Source organism: Emydura macquarii, unplaced genomic scaffold, assembly GCF_026122565.2.
Source record: "Emydura macquarii macquarii isolate MOO-44397 ecotype Brisbane River unplaced genomic scaffold, CSIRO-AGI_Emac_v2 contig_1644, whole genome shotgun sequence".
NCBI lineage: Eukaryota > Metazoa > Chordata > Testudines > Chelidae > Emydura > Emydura macquarii.
In genome coordinates this window covers 18,276,138-18,295,554 of record NW_027131781.1, presented here as the reverse complement: position 1 = coordinate 18,295,554, position 19,417 = coordinate 18,276,138, and the positions used below count along the sequence as shown (strand labels likewise).

The 19,417-nt window shown below is 38.3% G+C and overlaps 1 protein-coding gene across 2 annotated transcripts in view; it reads left to right on the top strand.

The window, feature by feature from the left end:
- The window catches only part of GALK2 (galactokinase 2), a 61,526-nt gene that overhangs the window by 13,604 nt on the left and 28,505 nt on the right, over positions 1 to 19,417 (top strand). For both annotated transcript variants that reach the window (XM_067555778.1, XM_067555777.1), the window contains exons 4-5: positions 916 to 1,006; positions 5,732 to 5,878. In XM_067555778.1, coding sequence (XP_067411879.1) covers positions 916 to 1,006; positions 5,732 to 5,878 — 238 coding nt within the window. The remainder of the gene's footprint in view (positions 1 to 915; positions 1,007 to 5,731; positions 5,879 to 19,417) is intronic.

Here is a 19,417-nt window from a genome sequence, read left to right as displayed (position 1 = left end):
CTTTGATTACACCATTAGGCATTGTACACACAAAAATCTTCAGCACGTTGAAAACTGAAAGTGAAGGGGTAGTGTAAACAAAATTGAATTTAATATCCAAATACATAATTCCAGGGCTCTATATAGATTTTATGTCTCATATTCATATTTAATTCATTAAAAACCTTCCATTTTTTAATGGATATGAAGCTACTGCTAATTTTGAGTTCTGCCTCACCAGAATGCTGCAGAATTCAGGATCCTTGCTGCAAAATTTAGCTTCATCTTACTGAAAGCCTTGGTTACAATCTATTTGGTACTATTTAAATTGTGAAAATCTTGATACATATATATATCTTGAAAACAATGTTTTCTTGTTACAAATCATATATTTTTAAAATACAAATGTTCACACCTACTCTGTCACTGATAAGTTAGAATATTAAAGAAAAATTGGATTTGTGTTTTCATATTTAGGTTGTGGTAGGTGTTTTTTAAAAACAAAACAAAAACAATTATTTTATTTTTCTCAGCATTGGCAGAAAGTGGACCAGTCAGTTCCCTTTCCGGGTTATAGTACAACCTTGTAATATTTGGGATGCAAACTTTGCAGGTAATTTGTTTGTTTTAAAAAACTGCTTTCATTGGAATGTTTAAAAAGATATGAAAACATTTCAGTTTTGTTTGTTTTTACAAATCCTAGTTTTGGGGCCAAATTTGATGTATTAGTAATGTTTCCATTAAACATAGCTTTTTTGCACAGTTGATAAATAAGGTGGAAAAGAACCAGAGGAAAAGAATGTAATATGTATAGTAAAAAAACATGTTCAGGACAAAATTTAAATGTTGCTATTTCATCAGCAGATGGCAGCAGTAAGCCATGGAACTAAACTTACTGACAATTTTATAGACTTTGTGTTATGTCTTCTTTTGCAGGGATTTCAGTACTAGCGTGAATAACATTCACATTAACAAAACCAAACCTGTGTGGCACAACTACTTTCTATGTGGGTTGAAAGGAGTTCAGGTAAACCAAAATTCATTTAACACACATATATTATATGGGCTACCTTTTAAGATTAAAATGTGATGTATGTGTATATATTATATAATGTCATTAAATTTATTTATAAAATATGTATTTAATAGGACATTTTTTACTCATACAACTACATTTTCACCATAATTTGTAGCTGTCTTTTGTATCCTGTTAACTAAAGTACTTTTTATGTTTATATTGAAAGTTATAAAATACTTGTTTTGCTTGTTTGAAAATATTTGCAGGACACTAAACCTACATTACATTTATTATATAAATTATTGTATAGAACAGTGTACTTATTTAGTAAGCTCATGATCAGGCTCATGGACTATTTCAGTTTACATTTTTCTATTTTAAAGATCGACACATTGCTGAACAAAGCCACATGCTTAAGGTTTATTTTTAAAAAGGGGCTGGAGCTTTGGGAATACAGAACTTAAAATAATTTTTTCCCTTCCCCAGTGAAGACTATTTTAAAATGTAAATAATTCCTAGGAGTACTGGAAACACACCCCAAGTCATGAGAACCAAATAGTGAAACTGACTGGTCCTACTGCACATGCTAGGCACAAGGAAATGTAACCCCCTGCCCAAACAAACTGCATAAAGTAAGCAAAATAAATTAGTTTTTAAAGATGGTTTCAGTTGCAATAATCTACTGCAAATTATTAGCTATAGAGACTTTTAAATATATGTCTTTGGGGTTAGATTGTCAAAAGCTCATAATTCACTTACAGTACCATTGAAAGTCATTGTGCTCCTGACTCACTTAGGTGCGTTTGAAAGTACCACTCTTATCTTAACTATGCCTATTAAATATCCTGCTTGAATCAGAATGAAACAACAGCTCTTTATTATGCTGAGAAACAAAAAGGTACTGAGAGTCTGAAATTGACAGAATGGTGAATGTTCATTTCAGTCATTCATTTAGCACCTTTAAAATTTGTTATACTGTATAACTACAGAAACATAAACTGTTCTTATTATAATCTAAAATTCCTAAATTACTGCCCTGTATTTTTCAAGGCCCCCATCAGTGACTCATATTTGCAGTGACATGAATATTTTCAATCTCTGAATTGCCCCACAAGTAAAACATTAATTTAATGTGTATTTACTTTGCAAATTTATGCTAGCTTTCCTTACAGTAATATGGCTTAGACAAACATGACTAAGTGGCCCTGCATATTTTGGGGTCTGCTTTTGAGATTTAGATCTTAAAAACAAGTTTTTTAACTTGATGGTTAATATGCAAAGCAGGTTTGTATATTCTAATGATGGCAGAAAATAAGCATAAATGCTACAGACTCTACAGAAACTTTCAGATGCAAGTACTTAGAGGATCCAAGGGGATAATCTGTTTATATGAAATTGAACATGTTTTCCTTTTGGGATAGAACTATTGCAGAACTTGGCAAAGTCCATTTTTGTTTCTGAAACTGGAGTAAATTTTTATTTAAACATTGAATGGATGTTTAAGACAACCCCATGGATCAGTTTCTGGTTAAATATATTACTCAAGTGGTTTTTTAAACAAGCTTGTCTGATGTTCTGCACGAAAGGGCATTGGCAGCAATAGTATTTCAATTAATAATTTGTTTGTATTTCTGGAAAGGGACTTTTTAGATAATTTGTAGCAATGAAAGGACATATTCAACAAGATCTGTTTTCTTAGGTGTTGCAGGAACTCTGCCCTTTTTGCCTACTGTTGGATTTATTTCAAGGAACAGTAATAGATTTTTTTTTTGGAGGAGAGCTTTTTTTCTGAGAAAGGTTGGCATTTCTCTGATCGTTGTGATGGTTACATACATTTGCATTGACACAATGATGTATATGTATTCATACCATTTATGTGGGTGATATTTTGGTTGGTACCACATGTTATTTATTTTGAACCAAAGTGGGCTAGAGATTATATAAAAAAAATTTATGAAAGAAAATAACGTAAAACATTTAAAAACCTAAGAACAGAATACAACTTACATATAGTGCTTTAGGATCTATGAATGAAATATTTTCTTATCTCTCTCACACGCACACACTTTGAGCCACATTGAAATCTTTAAAATTATCCTTTTGCTCTGAAAAATAAATAGTGTGATAGCTGTTGTCAAAAGCAGAGTGGTCTCACATAAGTTCGTGATTTGAGAGTTAGGAAAGGTCATCTCTTATTTGTACAAATATTTCTCATATCACACTGTGTACATATAATTAGCATATAAGCTTTCTATCAAGAAACTTCATAATACTGTATATATAGCGGAACCAAGGTTATAATATCCATCTCTTTTTTTCCTAACTGTTAATACAACTTTATACAAACACAATTAATATTAACCATATGGGGGAAGGAATGCTAGTCAAAACAAGGACAGAATAGTTTAAAGAATATTTAGATAAATTAGATGTATTCAAGTTGGCAGGGCCTGATGAAATTCATCATAGGGTACTTAAGGAACTAGCTGAAACAATCTTCGAACTGTTAGCAAGTATCTTTGAGAACTCCTGAAGGACAGGTGAGGTCCAAGAAGACTGGGGAAGGGCAAACATAGTACCTGTCTTTAAAAAGGGAACAAAGAGGACTTGGAGAATTATATATCAATCAGCCTAACTTTGATACTGGAAAGATACTAGAACAAATTATTAAACAATCAATTTGTAAGCACCTGGAGGATAATATTGTTATAAGGAATAGCCAGAATGGATTTGTCAAGATCAAATCATGTCAAACCAACCTAATTTCCTTCTTTGGCAAGGTTACTGGCCAAGTGGATAGGAGGAAGCAGTAGATGTGTTATATCTTGATTTTAGTAAGGTCCCACATGACATTCTTATAAGCAAACTAGGGAAATGTGGTCTAGAATAAATTACTATAAGGTGGATGCACAACTGGTTGAAAGACTGTACTCAAAGAGTAGTTATTAATGGTCCTCTGTCAAATGGGGAGGACATATCTAGTGGGGTCCTGCAGAGGTCAGTCTTGGTTCTGGCACTGTTCAATATTTTCATTATTGACTTGTATAATGGAGTGGAAAGTATGGTTATAAAATTTGAAGATAACCCCATGCTGGGAAAGGTTGCAAGTATTTTGGAGGCAGGATTAGAATTCAAAATGACATTGGCAAATTGGATAATTGGTCTGGGTTCAACAAGATGAAATTCAGAAGAGACAAGAGCGAAGTACTGCACTTAGGAAGAAAAAAGAAAAAGCAAATGTACAACCACAGCACGAGGAATAGCTGTCTAGGTGGTAGTACTGCTGAAAAGGATCCTGGGGTTATAGTGGATCACAAACTGCCTATGAACCAACAAATGTGATGCCACTGCCAAAAAGGCTAATATCATTCTGGGGTGTGCTAACCAGAGTGTAACTGGAGTGGGAGGTAACTGCCTTGCTCTACTGAGCATGAGTGAGCCTGTGTCCAGTTCTGGGTGCCAGCCTTTAGGAAGGATGTGGGCAAATTGGAGGGAGTCCAGAAGAGAGCAACAAAAGTGATAAAATGTTTAGAAAACCTGACTTATGAGGAAAGGTTAAAAAAACTGGGCATGTTTAGTCTTGAGAAAATAAGACAGGGGAGGGGAAGGAAATGGGCTAATAGCAGGCTTCAAATACATTAAGGGCTGTTATTAAGAGGACAGAGATCAATTGTTTTCTGTATGCGCTGAAGGTAGGACAAGAAGTAATGGGTTTAATCGGCAGCAAGAGAGATTTGGGTTAGATATTAGGACAAACTTCCTAACTGGAAGGCTAGTTAAGCTTTGGAATAGGCTTCCCAGGGTGGTTGTGGAATCCCCATCACTGGAAGCTTTTATAAACAGGTTGGATAAACACCGGTCAGGGATGGTTTAGGTTTACTTGGTCCTGCCACAGCACAGGGAGCTGGATTTGATGAATTCTTACGATCTCTTCCAGCCCTATTCTCTGAATTTCTCTGATTCTAGATTTGATGTCTGTTTGATTCAGGGAGTTTGCATTCCTACTCACTGTCACTGTTTGGGTGGCATATAAACTACCACATTGCTAAAATGTCTCTGAACTTCACTTTTACAAGGATCTTCTGCAAATTGCCAGTGCATTTTGAATTACAAATTCAGAATGTTGGCTCTGGAAGTATCTTATATTAGGAGACCCTGAATTTGGGAACTAATTTGACATTACAGGGCATGAGTCACAACAGAAGAATGTCTAGAGGTAGCAGTAGCAAAGGAAATCAGTAGTTTTGTGCTTTACTGCCTCTTCTAATTTAGTGGAAACTGATCTATAATAGGCTATTTTCTCTTTCAATTCAGAAATATTAGTGGTAGCTGAGCTGTAGAACAGTTTCAAGAATAGAAAAACATGTTTCAAGTCCCATCATTCAACAACCGATCTGAGAGACCTCAGAAATTCTCTGCTGTCCTGAGACTGAGCATCCAAAATATCAGGTCAAAAATAATCTTTTTAGGTTTAGAAGGGGTATCAAGATAGAACCAAAATATGAAATGGTCTTAAAATCTTATATTTAGGCACTTCTCTTCTGAATTTCAGCCTTGGTTTTTGAGGACCAGAAATGAAAACTTTAGAACACCCCTCACTCTTTATGGTAACACCAAATAGCACATCAGTAGTTCAGCAACTCAGCAACAAAAATCTCTTCCTAAACACAGGATAATTGAAAGTTTAAGGCGGTCTGTATTTGATACTCATATTGTTTATTTTTTCATTGTTAGGAACATTTCAGTCTTAATGGCCCAACTGGAATGAATTGTCTGTTAGATGGAACTATCCCACCAAGTTCTGGTCTGTCTAGTTCCAGTGCCTTGGTGTGCTGTGCGGGACTTGTGACGCTTACAGCTAATGGAAAGACCCTTTCAAAGGTAATTTACTGTAAAACCCAAGAGAGTAAACTGTAAAATACAACTTTAAAGGTTGTTAGCATCTATAAACATTAAAGACACAATGCAATTGTTTTTACAAAGAACTGTTGGATATAAACTTAAAATATTGCACAATTGAGGAAAAATCCTTGGCCAAATTTTGGCAGGCTTTGAGTCTGGCAAAGAAACAGGCATACATTAAAGCCGCAGAAAGAGCATTATTGTAAGCCTGTATTTTGGCCAACTCAAGCCTCACACATGGCCATTCCTGGACCAGATGTAATCTCTGCAGGCCAGGATTGAGCATATATGTTCTGAAGCATGTGGACCACACCCTCTGACCCTCATACCCTCTCCCTGAATGATTTTCCATGGCTCTAGTAGCAAAGCATCTGTTGAAAGCCTGTTGAGCAGCTTCTTATTGAATTATAGTCAGGGCAAAATAGGAGTTGAAGTCTTCATCTCACTTTCCTCGCTGTATTTTGAAATTAACCCATTTACAGTTCCTGTGCAGAATTTAGGCCTCAATTTTTATACAAATATTGTTCCTCAAAAACGACCCCAATGTAAATGAATTGTTACCACTAAAACTGTTAGTAGACTTGTTTATGTCTCAAAACACTTCTGCAGTAGTCATGGTGCTTGAAGGTACCAGATGGCACGATAAAGTTCAGTTTGGTAGAAATGCCTGGTTGAATCTAGAATCTTAAATTCAAACATTAGGAAAATAAAAGAATAGATATTGTGTACATTTGTGCCTGTCATTGTAAGAAGTGTATTCACATTCCATAATAGAGGAAGTGGGTATCTGCAATGATCCATAAAATTGATAGGGATCAGAAAGCCTGAAATGTATTAGTTAGTAGAAATTGGTAACCTGAACACCAAGAACAGGCATGCTGTATGCTAAATAGTACAGTACAGCTCTATTAAGAAAAAATAAGTTACAGGATGTACCTTTGGTTGGATGTGCACATAAATTCACACGTGATCTTGGAGTATAGTTCTGCATCATGCCAGACCTGTTCTGAAGAAAGGTCAGCCAGGTGCAAAACATCTGGTTGTATTGAGTATGATATTGGGTGACTGATGAGGTCTGTGACAGCAATGCTCTCCTCTAGCACAACTTGATCGGTTCTGCAGGCCTTATAGCATGGTAGAAAACAAGATGACTGATGCCAAAAACAAGTTTCTGCACTCAGCAGAGAATGCTTTTTTATACCCACCTTGGCTCAGATTCTCTGCTGCACCAAGCTCACATTTAGCACAGCAGAGAGACGGGCATTCAGTGATCTGGGGCACTCTGAACTCTAGTATATATTAGAGCACTCTAGGCATCTGAGTGCTAAGGAACCATTTACCAGCTCAGTATAAAATATGCTGTGGCCGCTCCCATTACAGTCATAATGTGCACCCTGTACTTGGACCAAGTGGTGGGTGGTGTAAGGGCCAGCAATACCAGCTGTGCATCAGCTGGGCACTTCCCCATGCCAAGGGATTTCTCAGCTGGTCAGTGATAAGTGTTTTCCACAACCTCTACACTTCTCAGACCAGAACGCAGCTCTGAACTTTAAGGGGTGTTTATCTTTATTTGGATATTTAATTTTTTTGGAGGAAAAAAGTCCCCCAAAGATGATATTGTTAACGTAATTAAGGATCCTGAAGTAGTTCAATCAATAATCCTTATACAAAATACATCAGTAACAGCATTGCCATATCAACCCCCCTCACCTCCACCCAAGGCATTAGATACAATAGAATTGACAACTGAAGGTAACTTACATAAGTTGCAATGTCTTGTCCTCAATGTGGACTATCCTGATAAGGTTAGAAGAGAAGATTGACTTTTTGCTCCTTGTGAGTCTGATGGGTGTTGTTAAGCCTTAAACACATACTTTGCAGAAGCAATGCATAGAAACTTTTGGCTTCAGAATCAGATTTGGCTGAATGGTGGGAGTTCTGTAGCCAAAAATCTGGAATTTTGACCTTTTGCTGAATGGAACAGTTATCTGTTTTCTTGCTGCAAAAACTATTTTTATGAAGATACTTTGAGTTACAGTTCTCTCTTTCCTAGTAATGCGAGTTTTAAATAATGAACCGAAAGTAAAAGTAACTGGAAATTAAAGTGATCCTATGATACTCTTCCTTCAACATGGGGCTTTGTGTCTGTAAGAGAAAGAAGAGATCAAGAGTACAAAATGAAAGTACTGTGCAGTCATAGCTGGGTTTCAGCGCTGTCCTTTAAAAATAGCTTTATTTGTAGATGCTACAAGTCAACTCAGAAAAAAAATTATGCTGTCACTAATTATTGTATGTACAAGTCTGGAAAAGGGCATGGTTTTAGTTTGCCTAGAATTATTAAAAAACAGAATAGTTTAGGCAAAATACCAGTCCAAGACAATTCAGCCAGATGTGCAGTGTTAACTAGTTGCGTACACAAATATTCAGTATGGAAGATGGAAAATTTAAAATTAAATGTTTGAAAAAGAGCCCATCCAACACTACACTAGCATAACATTAAGAATATTAATGCTCCGTAATATCATTTGATTTTAAAATGTTTATATTAACATTAGGAAAACAGAGCCTCATAATCACAACTTTTCAGCATGAAAAAAGTCTTGTCAACAATGGAAGTAGAATGGTGTTTTTAATTGTCCTAGCTTCATGTTTTATGTTAAGCATTTGTGAGCTCAGTAGATTAGCTAGTACATTTAAATAATTAGATTTATTGGAGTGAATTGACTCTGGTATTGGGCTGCGAACGTGAAATCTTGCTTTGCTGAAGTTTGTTAGGCCACCTTAGGGTTGCCAACATCGTAATATTTAAAAATCGGACACTCCAGCAGAAGTGCTGGAACCAACTCCACCGCACCTTTTCCCCTCAGGCCCATCTCATCCTTTCTCCCCGAGGCCTTGGCCCCACTTGCTCCTCTTCTCCCCCACCTCCACTCTGCCCAGGTCAGGAGGGACTTGCCTGTGGAACGGAGAGCTGCAGCAGCCAGATGCAGGTAGGAGGCGGCCCCAGCTGAGTAGGGTCTGGTCATGACCTGGCGCCTCCCCCACCTGCAGTAACCAGATTTTTGGTGTCCAATCAGTAGATCTGATTGGACACTGCCAGGTCCCCTTTTCGACCGGACTTTCCAGTAAAACAGCTGGGCACCTGGCCACCCGACCACCTCTGCATTTTTTCCATTGCTTACAGCTGGATGGCTCAGTATGTGCTTACGTCCTATGTAAACTAAGGCAGAAACATACATGGCTTATTGAACGCACACATGAAATGTTAAGTGGCTGAGATTGAACAACATTTAGCTACAGTCTTAGAAAGATCAGGTACAGTGGTTTTACAGAGCTGTAGATGAGAGGCCCAAATCTACTCAGCTTGACATCATTGGCAAAGCTCCCAATGATTTCAGTGGGAGCAGGCCTAATGCAGTACATTTATATTTATTAATTAGGAGGCCTAATCCAATGCCATGAAGTTAATGGAGTGATTCCCACTGAGTTGCATTGGATTAGGCTCAAATAGATTAAGTAAATAAAAAAAAGATGTATCAGCCTTGAATTTCAAAAGGCTCCAAGATTGGGTTTATAAAACTAAATGCATGAAATCTGCACTTGTTCACACAAATCAGGTAGTTGGATGTGCAATTATTTTCATGTATGCTGCAAAATTTGGATGCAAATTTGCGAAGCCACTTTCAAAAATTTGGTCCATGCACTATCTTGATATTTAAGTAAAGACCCCTATGTAAGTGCACTTAGTAAAGAATGAGTCCAGAGAAGTAATGGGATATAGAAACAGAAAGGCACTTTACCGGGTGGGGCGGGTGGGAGGGTTTGGCTGTGGACTGTGTGCACTTCCTAGTATGTTGATAAATATGCTTGCATCTATTTTATAAAAGCAAAACTTTGTTACTCTAGGCAAATACTTTTTAAGTTGCTGTCCAATACGGTGAAATTAGTTGCTCCGTGGCTGGTTTTGTACCAACTGGAAATCAAATCAAAACAGATCAGAACACATGATCCACTTGGGCAGCCGCCTGCCCCCACGTGGAATCTCCCCGTTCCCCCATGTTGCAGGACTGGGCCCATGGAGTTGGTGATTGTGCCCTTGAGCCGTAATGAGTTAGGTGCCTAAATACTTTTGAGGATCTGGGCCTTAGTGCTTAGTTTCAGGTTTTTTGTTGTGTTTTGTTTCAGTTGTGTGGGCAGGGAGGTTACACAAAAAGGTCTTGCTGCTAAATTCTTATATGAGCTTCAGTCTGTGTGCTGACTAAGAGACTGATCCAAAGCCCTATTAAAATCATAGAGAGTTCTTCTGTTTATTTCAGTGGGCTTTGAATCAATCCCTAACTGCAATAGTTTTGAGCATTATTAGTCAAGGGGTAAACTATAACAGTGAAAGGGAGCATCAGATCAAGATTTATAACGTAGCAGTTTTGACATGAGGATTAACTGAATGTGTTTAGCTTGGCACAAAGATATGTGGTTTTTACATTGGTTTATATCTTGTAGCTTTTTGGTTCAATACTGTACTAATCAAATAAATCCTTAGTATATTGAATCAGGGATTATTATTTCAGTTTAAATGAAATATGCAATATGCTACTTAGTCTAGTTTTATATACAACTAAGGTCTTAAAATACTTTGCTTTTTGTGTGTCATCATGGAGAACGGGTGGTTTTATATTTTAGGTTTTAAATTCAATGTTTTATAAAAGCACTGGAATAAATTATATAAAAAAAGTGATTTTGAAAAGGTGAGTGATCTGCACTTTCTGAAAACCAGGACCCTTTTTGCTGTCTCAAGTTAGGTACCCAAAAAAATGGAAGTGCTTTAAATCACTAGGCACTTTTCAAAATCTAGGCCATTAAAAATAGTGGTGGAAAAAGGTGAGCCAATTTGTGAAGGCCAGGGTTCACCCCTTTTGCAGCCTACTGGAAAAGATAGATAGGGACATAAGCTTTGCACAGTAGAGCTTTATTTTTGCAGTTCAAGTGAATGGCACAGATAGAACAAAGGGTTGTGTTCATATTTATTTTAAATGCATTGTTTTAGTCTTGAATAAGTGTTTCAGATAAGTAAATGGTGTTTTAATAAAAGGGAGATTCAGAGAACACACGGTTTGAAATGTGGTTTTAGTCTGAAAAGTGTCTACCTTGAAAATGCCATCTTGAGGGCGTGGGATGGGGAGTGTTTTCCATGTTTATGGATGTCATTAAGAGACAGTAAAAAATGGAACCGCAGGATGCTGTTTTAAGAATCACTTTTCAGTGTAGTCCCACGCTCAAAATAGTCTGTTGTAGAAGAGGAAGTACTAACCTGTGATCTAAATCCATTCAGATCCCTCAATATGACTTCAGCAAGACTACATGTGGGATAAACACAAAAAGCCACCACACGGCCTAAGCAAGTTCAAGTCTAGAGTTTACTTGGGATTTAAGTGGTTCATAGGCCTTATGGTAGAGTCTGCTGAGCAAGGTCAATTGCAACCTGCTAGAGTAAGGGCTGCAGGGTCAGGATCCCGGTGAACTAGTTCTGGAAACTTTAGGCAGAAAAGCAATGATTTCTGTCATTTTTACAGCTAAGTTACACAAAATAGGCCTCTGCAGGATGTAGGGGCCTGATCCAAAACACTCTGAAACCAATGGGACTCATTTCATGGATGCTGATGAGTTTTGGACCAGGATCATACTTTCTTTCAGAACAGAAAGCACTGGGTGTTTGAGCTAGCATTGCTAGCATTTGTTAAGGATTTAGTTCAGATATGCAGACCAATCAGAATTTTGGGTTATGATGCCCTAAGATAATTTTCACAGAAAGCCTTAATGTGGTAAGCAGCAGGAGTGGATGAATGCTTAAAAAGCAAAGTATCTGTTTCATGCCTGTGCCCTTAATAAAGGGGAAAGAGAAATATGAAATGAAGGATCAAGAAACCAAAATTAAGTTTTGTGGTTGGTTTACACTGTGCACTGTAGATGACATTATAGCCTAATGATTTAAAAGGGGAAAAAAAAAAAAAAAAAAAAAAAAAAAGCACGAAGGCTCAGCATGTACAAAATTCCCAGCTGTGCAGGTCTCAGAATGCATAAAATGATAGAATAGCTTTGACTCTTTAGTCCCAAACAGCCTATTAGGAGTTCAGATTAGAGAGAGAAATAAGGAAACAAAAATTTCCCAAAGTTTACAGAGCCAATCACATCTAGAGAAATAGAACAGCTAGTGAAGGCTTCTGGGAACATGCCCTTTGAGGAGCTCTCTTCTCCTGCACAGCTCATCATGTCATATTTAATGAAGTGCAAAAACATTGGAGGCTTTGGACCACACAAAAATAAACATAAGTATGTTGCCTACAGGACTAGTACACAAACCAGTGTAAACAAAACTGAAACTTTTCTGCAGTGTGCAAATAGAACAGTAGGTCCCCAGTGCAGTCCTAAGCTGGGCTTTAGCATATTGGTAGCTTTGTGCTGACCATTCACACCCAGATGATTTTCACTCTCAGAATTTAGGAGTGTAATTTTCAAAAGCATTCATTATTAGCCTTTTCTGTTGCCACTGACGTCAATGGTAGAACTTCCATCAACTTCAATGGGAGAAGAGTTAGGCCACCACCAATCTCTTTTGAAGTTCCCACCCTGATTCTGAAACCCCTGTGCAGTGAGGAAGGATCTCAGAATTGAACCCTTAGCCACCTCTCCTCTGACTTCAATTTCCCCACCAATAAATGGGGCAACACTCTGCTATCTTACTGGAGTTTTTGTGAGGATGAATGTCTATAAAACGACTTGAAGTTGTAGAATGATAAGTGCAATAGTTATCAGTAAGATTATTTTGTAACATTACTGCAAGAAGTTTTTCAGTTTCCTTTCCATTTTAAAAGTATCCGTCAAATTAAAGTGATGGAGCTTGGTGCAGGAAAGCCAAGTTGCTTATCTATAAATATGTGTGTAAACTTTATATTTTAAGATGTTGTTGTTATACAGCACTCTCAAAGCTTCCAGGCCCCCTTCACACCATAGAAAAAAAATTCCCGGGCTATTAACAAGTTGTTAGGTTTGACTGTGTTTATTTAAATCAAGTGGAAGCAGAACTCTTAGAGCGGCTTGTGTGGTAATCAAAGGCCATAATCTCCCATGAACCAGACTGGAAATCCACCACTTAAGTATGTTAAAGGACAGACGACGTCAGGTTAAAATTACTGTGGTTATGATGACATCTAGATAATATCTGACAAATATTTGCCTGCTTCTGATGAAAATATGTATAATTATCTTGCAAAACATATGTGAAATTCAGGTAATTGGAATTTAGCATGCAAGACTGCAAGCAGATGGTAACCTTCATTAGTCTGAGTATTTCTAAGTTTTAGGTTATTTTATACACAAAACATATTTAACATCAGGCCTTTTCACCCCAGGTGTTATTGGATCATATACTAAATGTCTGAGATTGACAGAATATGAATATTTATGTTCGTTAAACTATATCTTTAGTGATGTAGAATAATGATCAGGTCGTGCTGCTTTTATATGCTGCTGTAAATATCAAATAGTGATCTATATCTGTAGCTTTATAGTTCTCAGTTCTATGAGCTGAGGACCTGATCCAAACCCCTTTGAAAAAATGGAAAATCTGCAATGGGTTTTACATCAGGAGCTAAATCTCCACCCACTATCGTGCAAGCAAGTGCTGGAAACCACATTGCTTGTGACATCTAAAATGAAACGGGACAAAACATTGGTAAATGTAAATTAGGTAACATTCTTGCATTGGCAGAGGAATAGACTAGGTGAACTAATAGGATTTTTGCATCTCCTGATTCTATGAGTTTTTGATCAGGCACACACATAAGTACCTTCAATCACCAAAAGTTGTATGATGAAAAGAGCTCTCTTGGAGCAGTGACAGTGAAAATGTTTAAAGGCTATAGCACATTGTAACCTGGCTGTTGATAATAGGGGTTCCCCTCACAAGTAACTAATAAAAACTCTGTTTCCTTTCTGTTTGAAAGGTACAGAGCTTAAATGTTACGGTGTCACTTTTCCTGCATTCTTTTATTTACAAAACCTAATGTACTAACCTCGCCCAAGATGTCTTACATAAAATAACCCAAGTAAATGTAATTGTATACCATCATTGTATAGATAAGGTCACTTCATTTTGTTTGCAGTCATTCTAAATTTGTATATATCAAGTTTCTGGGTAATGAAGTGTGCCCTCTTCCCAAAAATACCGAGCAACACTAATTTTATTTTACTGACAAATATTTGTCTGTCTCCCACTCATAATTGTCCTACTCTTTAAAGGGGTTTAATCTTACACAAGTTTAATTCTTTAAAAGTTTATGTGAAATTGAAAGGGAATTGATCACTGGCATGTGAGATATTAACAGTGACAGTATAGCCTGTTTTGATACAAAGGGCCAAATTCTGTCCTGATGTACACCCAGTCCCAACCCATGCACAGGGTGAAAATCAGAGCAGTTGGCCCTAGTCTCTGTTTGAGCAGGTGGACAATTGCAGTTCAATCTTCCTTACGTGGACTTACTCACGCACTTCCTTAGTGGATTTGTTTATATTTGTGGGAAAAAGTCATATAAAGTGGATGATCTTCTGTTTCTATTATAATTCATTATCTATTATCAATATCACCACACTGACCAATGGAGATTAAGAAAACAAATTTAGTAATTAGTAAACCCCCAATGAAATAGGCTCTAGTGGGAAAGGGTGTAACAAAATGTCATACTTCAAAAAGGTGAGTATATGAAAAACAAAGAGGAAACAAATCTTACAGGGTTGGGTTGGGAATGGAGCTTGTGAGAAAATTTCCCCACCCGCAACCCTCAGTGGAAAATTCCAACTTTTCACTGAAAACATGAAAACCAAAGATTTTATCTGAAAACTAAATGTTTTTGGGTGTTCAATTTTTCAATAAAAATTTGACACTTTCTGCAGAAAGCGGACACTTTTAGTGAAAAATTTCATTAAATCAAAAACTCACTTTTCCATAAAAACTAACAATTTAGGTGTGAAATTGACCAGCCCTAGTTGTGAGTAATTTCAAGAAATCTTTCCATCTAAAAATAAGAGCAAATACTTCAGATAAAAAAACCCTACTTTTTTAGACTAATCTGTGTCCCCATTGATATGATTTCTTAGGGTAGACTTCTTCATGCTGCCTATATTGGATAGGAAATGCTGTGGCTTAAAGATAAAACATTTTTGAGTGGTAAAATTTTTTTTCCAACCCAAGATTTGACTTACTCCTTATCAGGAAGAACTTCAAACTGTTTCAAACAAAAAGCAGAGATATTTTTTGAAATTCTCCTTCAGATCAAAGGCTAGTCCTGGTTTGCACATGTGAACGAGTTATTCAGCTTACCAATGAGTAAGCACTGCCTCCTGGTAAAGGATAAATATTGATCAGAATTTAGAATGAGAAGGGGAAAAGAAAGAGAATAGTCCGAGGGGTGGGAGGGTGGGTGTGTGTGCATATGCACTTTAGTTTTTTCCAAATGCTCCAACGACAGGTATCTGAAAAAACAGAGTTTTAATTTTAAAGTGCTTGAGAAACAGTAGCTTGCTTAAAAAGTTTATTACTTCTCTCATATTTCTAAGTAATAGGGCTTCTCCTGTGCACCATTAAGTAACAGAATGAATTTTATGTGTCGTGATTCTGTTCTTGATAATGTTGTTTTGCTCTGTTTTAATTGGGGACATTTGGACTAAATGTTATATTTTCTTTTTATTGCATAAACAAAAAAATGCTAAACCATAGTATCTTGTATAACTCCTTAATGCTAAACATCCCCCAAGTCAAGCACTGAGAGTCTGGCATGTGAACTTGCCAAGAGATACTAATGCCCTGAGTGCGTTTGCCTTTGAGGCTGAAATTGGAGAGCTATGGTATTTGAGGCTCCTGCTTACTAGATTGGTGGTGGAAGTTAGTCTTTGCCTGATGAGATGCTCAGCGTCTGTGGGCAGGAGGAGGAGAGGTGCCGCCATATCATCGTGGTGTCAGGTAGGCAAGGAGATGTGGGGAAGAATGAGAGGAAGAAGGGAATCCGAGGAGCTCATCTAGGCCCTGCTTTAGGTTCAAGATCAGATGACACGAAGGTACCAAAAGACGTAGTGGATGAACCATGGGCAAAATAAAAATAAACTTAAGCCCCAGTCCTCCAAATAAGTCTCTCCTCTCTCATGATATGGGGCATTACTGCAGTCACTATTACAGCTGTAGTACATACAGTAGAACCTCAGAGTTACAAGTATCAGAATTATGAACTGACTGGTCAACCATACCCCTCATTTGGAACCAGAAGTACGCAATCAGGCAGCAGCACGCACGCATGCACACACAGTTCAGAACGGTGTTAAAAAATAAAGGGAAAGATTTGACAAGGTAAGGAAACTGTTTCTATGCTTGTTTCATTTAAAATAAGATGGTTAAAAGCAGCATTTTTCTTCTGCATAGTAAAGTTTCGGTGCTGTATTGAGTCATTGTTCAGTTGTAAACTTTGAAAGAACAATGCATGGTTTTGTTCATAGTTTTACAAACAACCTCCATTCCCGAGGTGTTCATAACTCTGAGGTTCTACTGTACATGAAAGTTTTGCCCAGTGGAGCTGAAGGGTGGCAGATCCATTGCTCACAGTGTCACATTTCAGGGTGGTTGCACCTATATTTCCCCCTCCCTGGTCTGGCAAGGGCTTCTGGCTCCCCAGCCTGTCACCTAAGTAAGGACTGCAGGATTTGGACCTAAATGATTAATTATCACATGGCTATTCTTGTAAACAGTCTAGATACAGCACAGCATTGCATTGTGTACCCAGTACATGCTGGAGTATAATAGGTCACTTGATTGTTCTGAACTGTACTTGCAGGTGAGTTATCATGAACCTATGCAGATTATTACACAACTGATATGGGTCATTTGAGGTCATGAGAAATAAAAATTATAGAACATGCAGCGAAATTACCTTTAGGGTCATGCAGAGAAAATGCATTCTGCCCCAGGCCTTTACTAACCAATAACCACTTAGCTATTCAAAAAGGGCTCGTGCACATTTTTCTCCTGTTTTTTTTGGGAGGCTCAGATCCAGGAAACTATTTTTTGAAGTTGGTCATTTTTATTTCTCTGTTAAATGGCCCACTTTGCTCATTTAATACAACCGCGAGCCTGCACATGGCGTTCTGTAGCCCACTTAGGACTCACATGTGTTATTAATATTATGTACATTCTAGCCATCTAAGTATGATAAGTGTGGCTAGAATTCTTCCCTTTTTTGTGGCCAATACTGGAGAAAACAGAGGGTTTTTCATATGTGTGGATTTCAAAAGAATTAGGCAGGGAAAGTTCTAATTCACCTGTTATATGAAGCCAGTTTTGCTTCTGGGGTTTTAATGCAGTTTTCCTGGTCCATTTGTGCATTGATGTTAGTATTTTTTTATGTCCTTTTGTTTCACACACATTACCGTCACCTCTGAAAAGCTTTAAACCTACTCCAGAAACAGTTAGCTGAAACAGCATTGCTGAGAAGAATGAGCACAGCGGTGGGAATCACAAACGTTCAAGTTCTGATTCCACTTCTGTGACTGATTTACGTGATAAGTCACAAACATCTGTGCCTCAGATTCCTTGTCTGTAAATTGGGAATAATTCCTGCCTTATGGGGATGCTGTAAGAATTGATTAGTTAACGTTTGTAAAGTTCTTTGAAGATGTAATGTACAACAAAAATACCATTTATTAGATACATAAATTGGGGGATGGGAACTGTGCTAACAGGTTGTGGGTCTTGAATGTGTGGGAACTCCATGTTTTGTGGTTTGGCTGAGAAGTTGTGAACCCATGGGAGAGAAATGAAAGGGCCAGCGGCTGCTCAAGCTACAGGCAAACTGGGCGGCTGCCCAGGCTGTCACCGTCCACCTAGGATTCCAGGAGTGGCTAGGCCAAACCGAAATGGCACGGCCACCTCATGCATGGGCAAAAAAATTTTCTCTGTGTCACACATCTGGCAATTTTTTCCTGCTTAACTGTTTTTAGAAGCCCTCTTCTCTCCAAGATCCTAATTGTCCCTAGCTTGCCTGGGTTAAATAAATAATAGTTTGCATTTCTGTAGCATCCCCCATCAGTGGCTCCCACAGCACTTTGCAAATGGTCATCAATTCTAACCTAGGAGGTAGAGGGTCTCACAGTGGATCACACAAGCAGTCAAATCTAGAGCTGGAAATGGAGTCAGGAGATCTGGACTCTAAGCTCACTGTTTTAGTGACAAGACCATCCTTCTCCTTTTCTAAATATAAAATCTCTACATACCATGGATCTCTGCATCTCCACCTGTCTGCATCAGTCCTCACCAGCTTCCAGCAGTACAGTTACACTTTTCTGACTTTTGTCTTATTGCTAGTTTTACCAAAAAGCAAATGTTTGCCAGTTTGTTTCAGTCATGAGTAAAAACTGCTTTTTTTGCACAAATGACTACTTCACCTGCTCTGGTCCCATCCCCCTGCTACTACTAGTAGTAGAAGGACAGTCTGTGTAGATATGAGCCTGTTTAAATTAGAAAACAAGTCTTTCAGGGATGCCTTGGGCTGTGTTTTGGAGAGGGGTCTTCAACCCCAGCCAGGTCCAACTTGGTGGTCCTGCCAATCCTTGCTGACTTTGAAAACAAGAAGTTGCTCAAGGCTCCAGCAGTGCTGTATGCCTAACACACAGATGGCCAGCAGGCAGGCTGGGGCAAAGCAAAGTACCTAGCCAGGCATGGATCACTAGAGCATATTCACGGACGGCAGTGGCAGTGTGCTAATTGTTAACATGCCACAGCTGCAAGGGCCCCCCCCAGTCTTTTTTTTTTTTTTAAACGTTTAAACAACCCTGGGCTCAAAAAGTTTAGTGGTAGAGGATCTGTGCAGGAGGTGATATGATGTGTATCCAGACAAAGCAAAGGGAGAATTGCCTAGTCTGAGTTTTGCTATACTTCTTCCCAAAATCTGCAAACGAAACACAATCATTTCTCAGGCTGCCGGGCCTCAGAGTGGAATATGCAGTACGAGTACATCAAGAGCTGTATTTGAGGCTGCGTTATTAGAAGCATGTGTGCGCAAATCCGCACCCAGCTATTTCAGGGCACAAGCAGATCTTACACATACAGCGGATTTTCAAATGGGATGGTTGTGTGCATCTAAACTGGGGAGAAATTGCCACTGCTGCCCAGCTGATGCAGTGCCTGGACCGCAGGCCAGTGCTCCTTACCCGTAGCTGCAAAAACAAGTGACGAGGTACCATTCTGCCTTGGGAGAGAAGGGAGGGAGCAGTCAAACTGTCTGCCTCATCCCTGTGCTCCCCCAGCCTGGTGATGAGGAGCACATGGGTGTTTGAGAATATCCACTCGTCCAGCTGCATGGTGTGCGTGTGCACGTGCCAGGGGTGGGGGGGAAGGGAGGGTGTCCTTTACAATGCAAATACTTCATTATTTTAAGAGGAAAAAGGGCATCATTAATGTTGGATGGGCAGGGGTCAGTCACA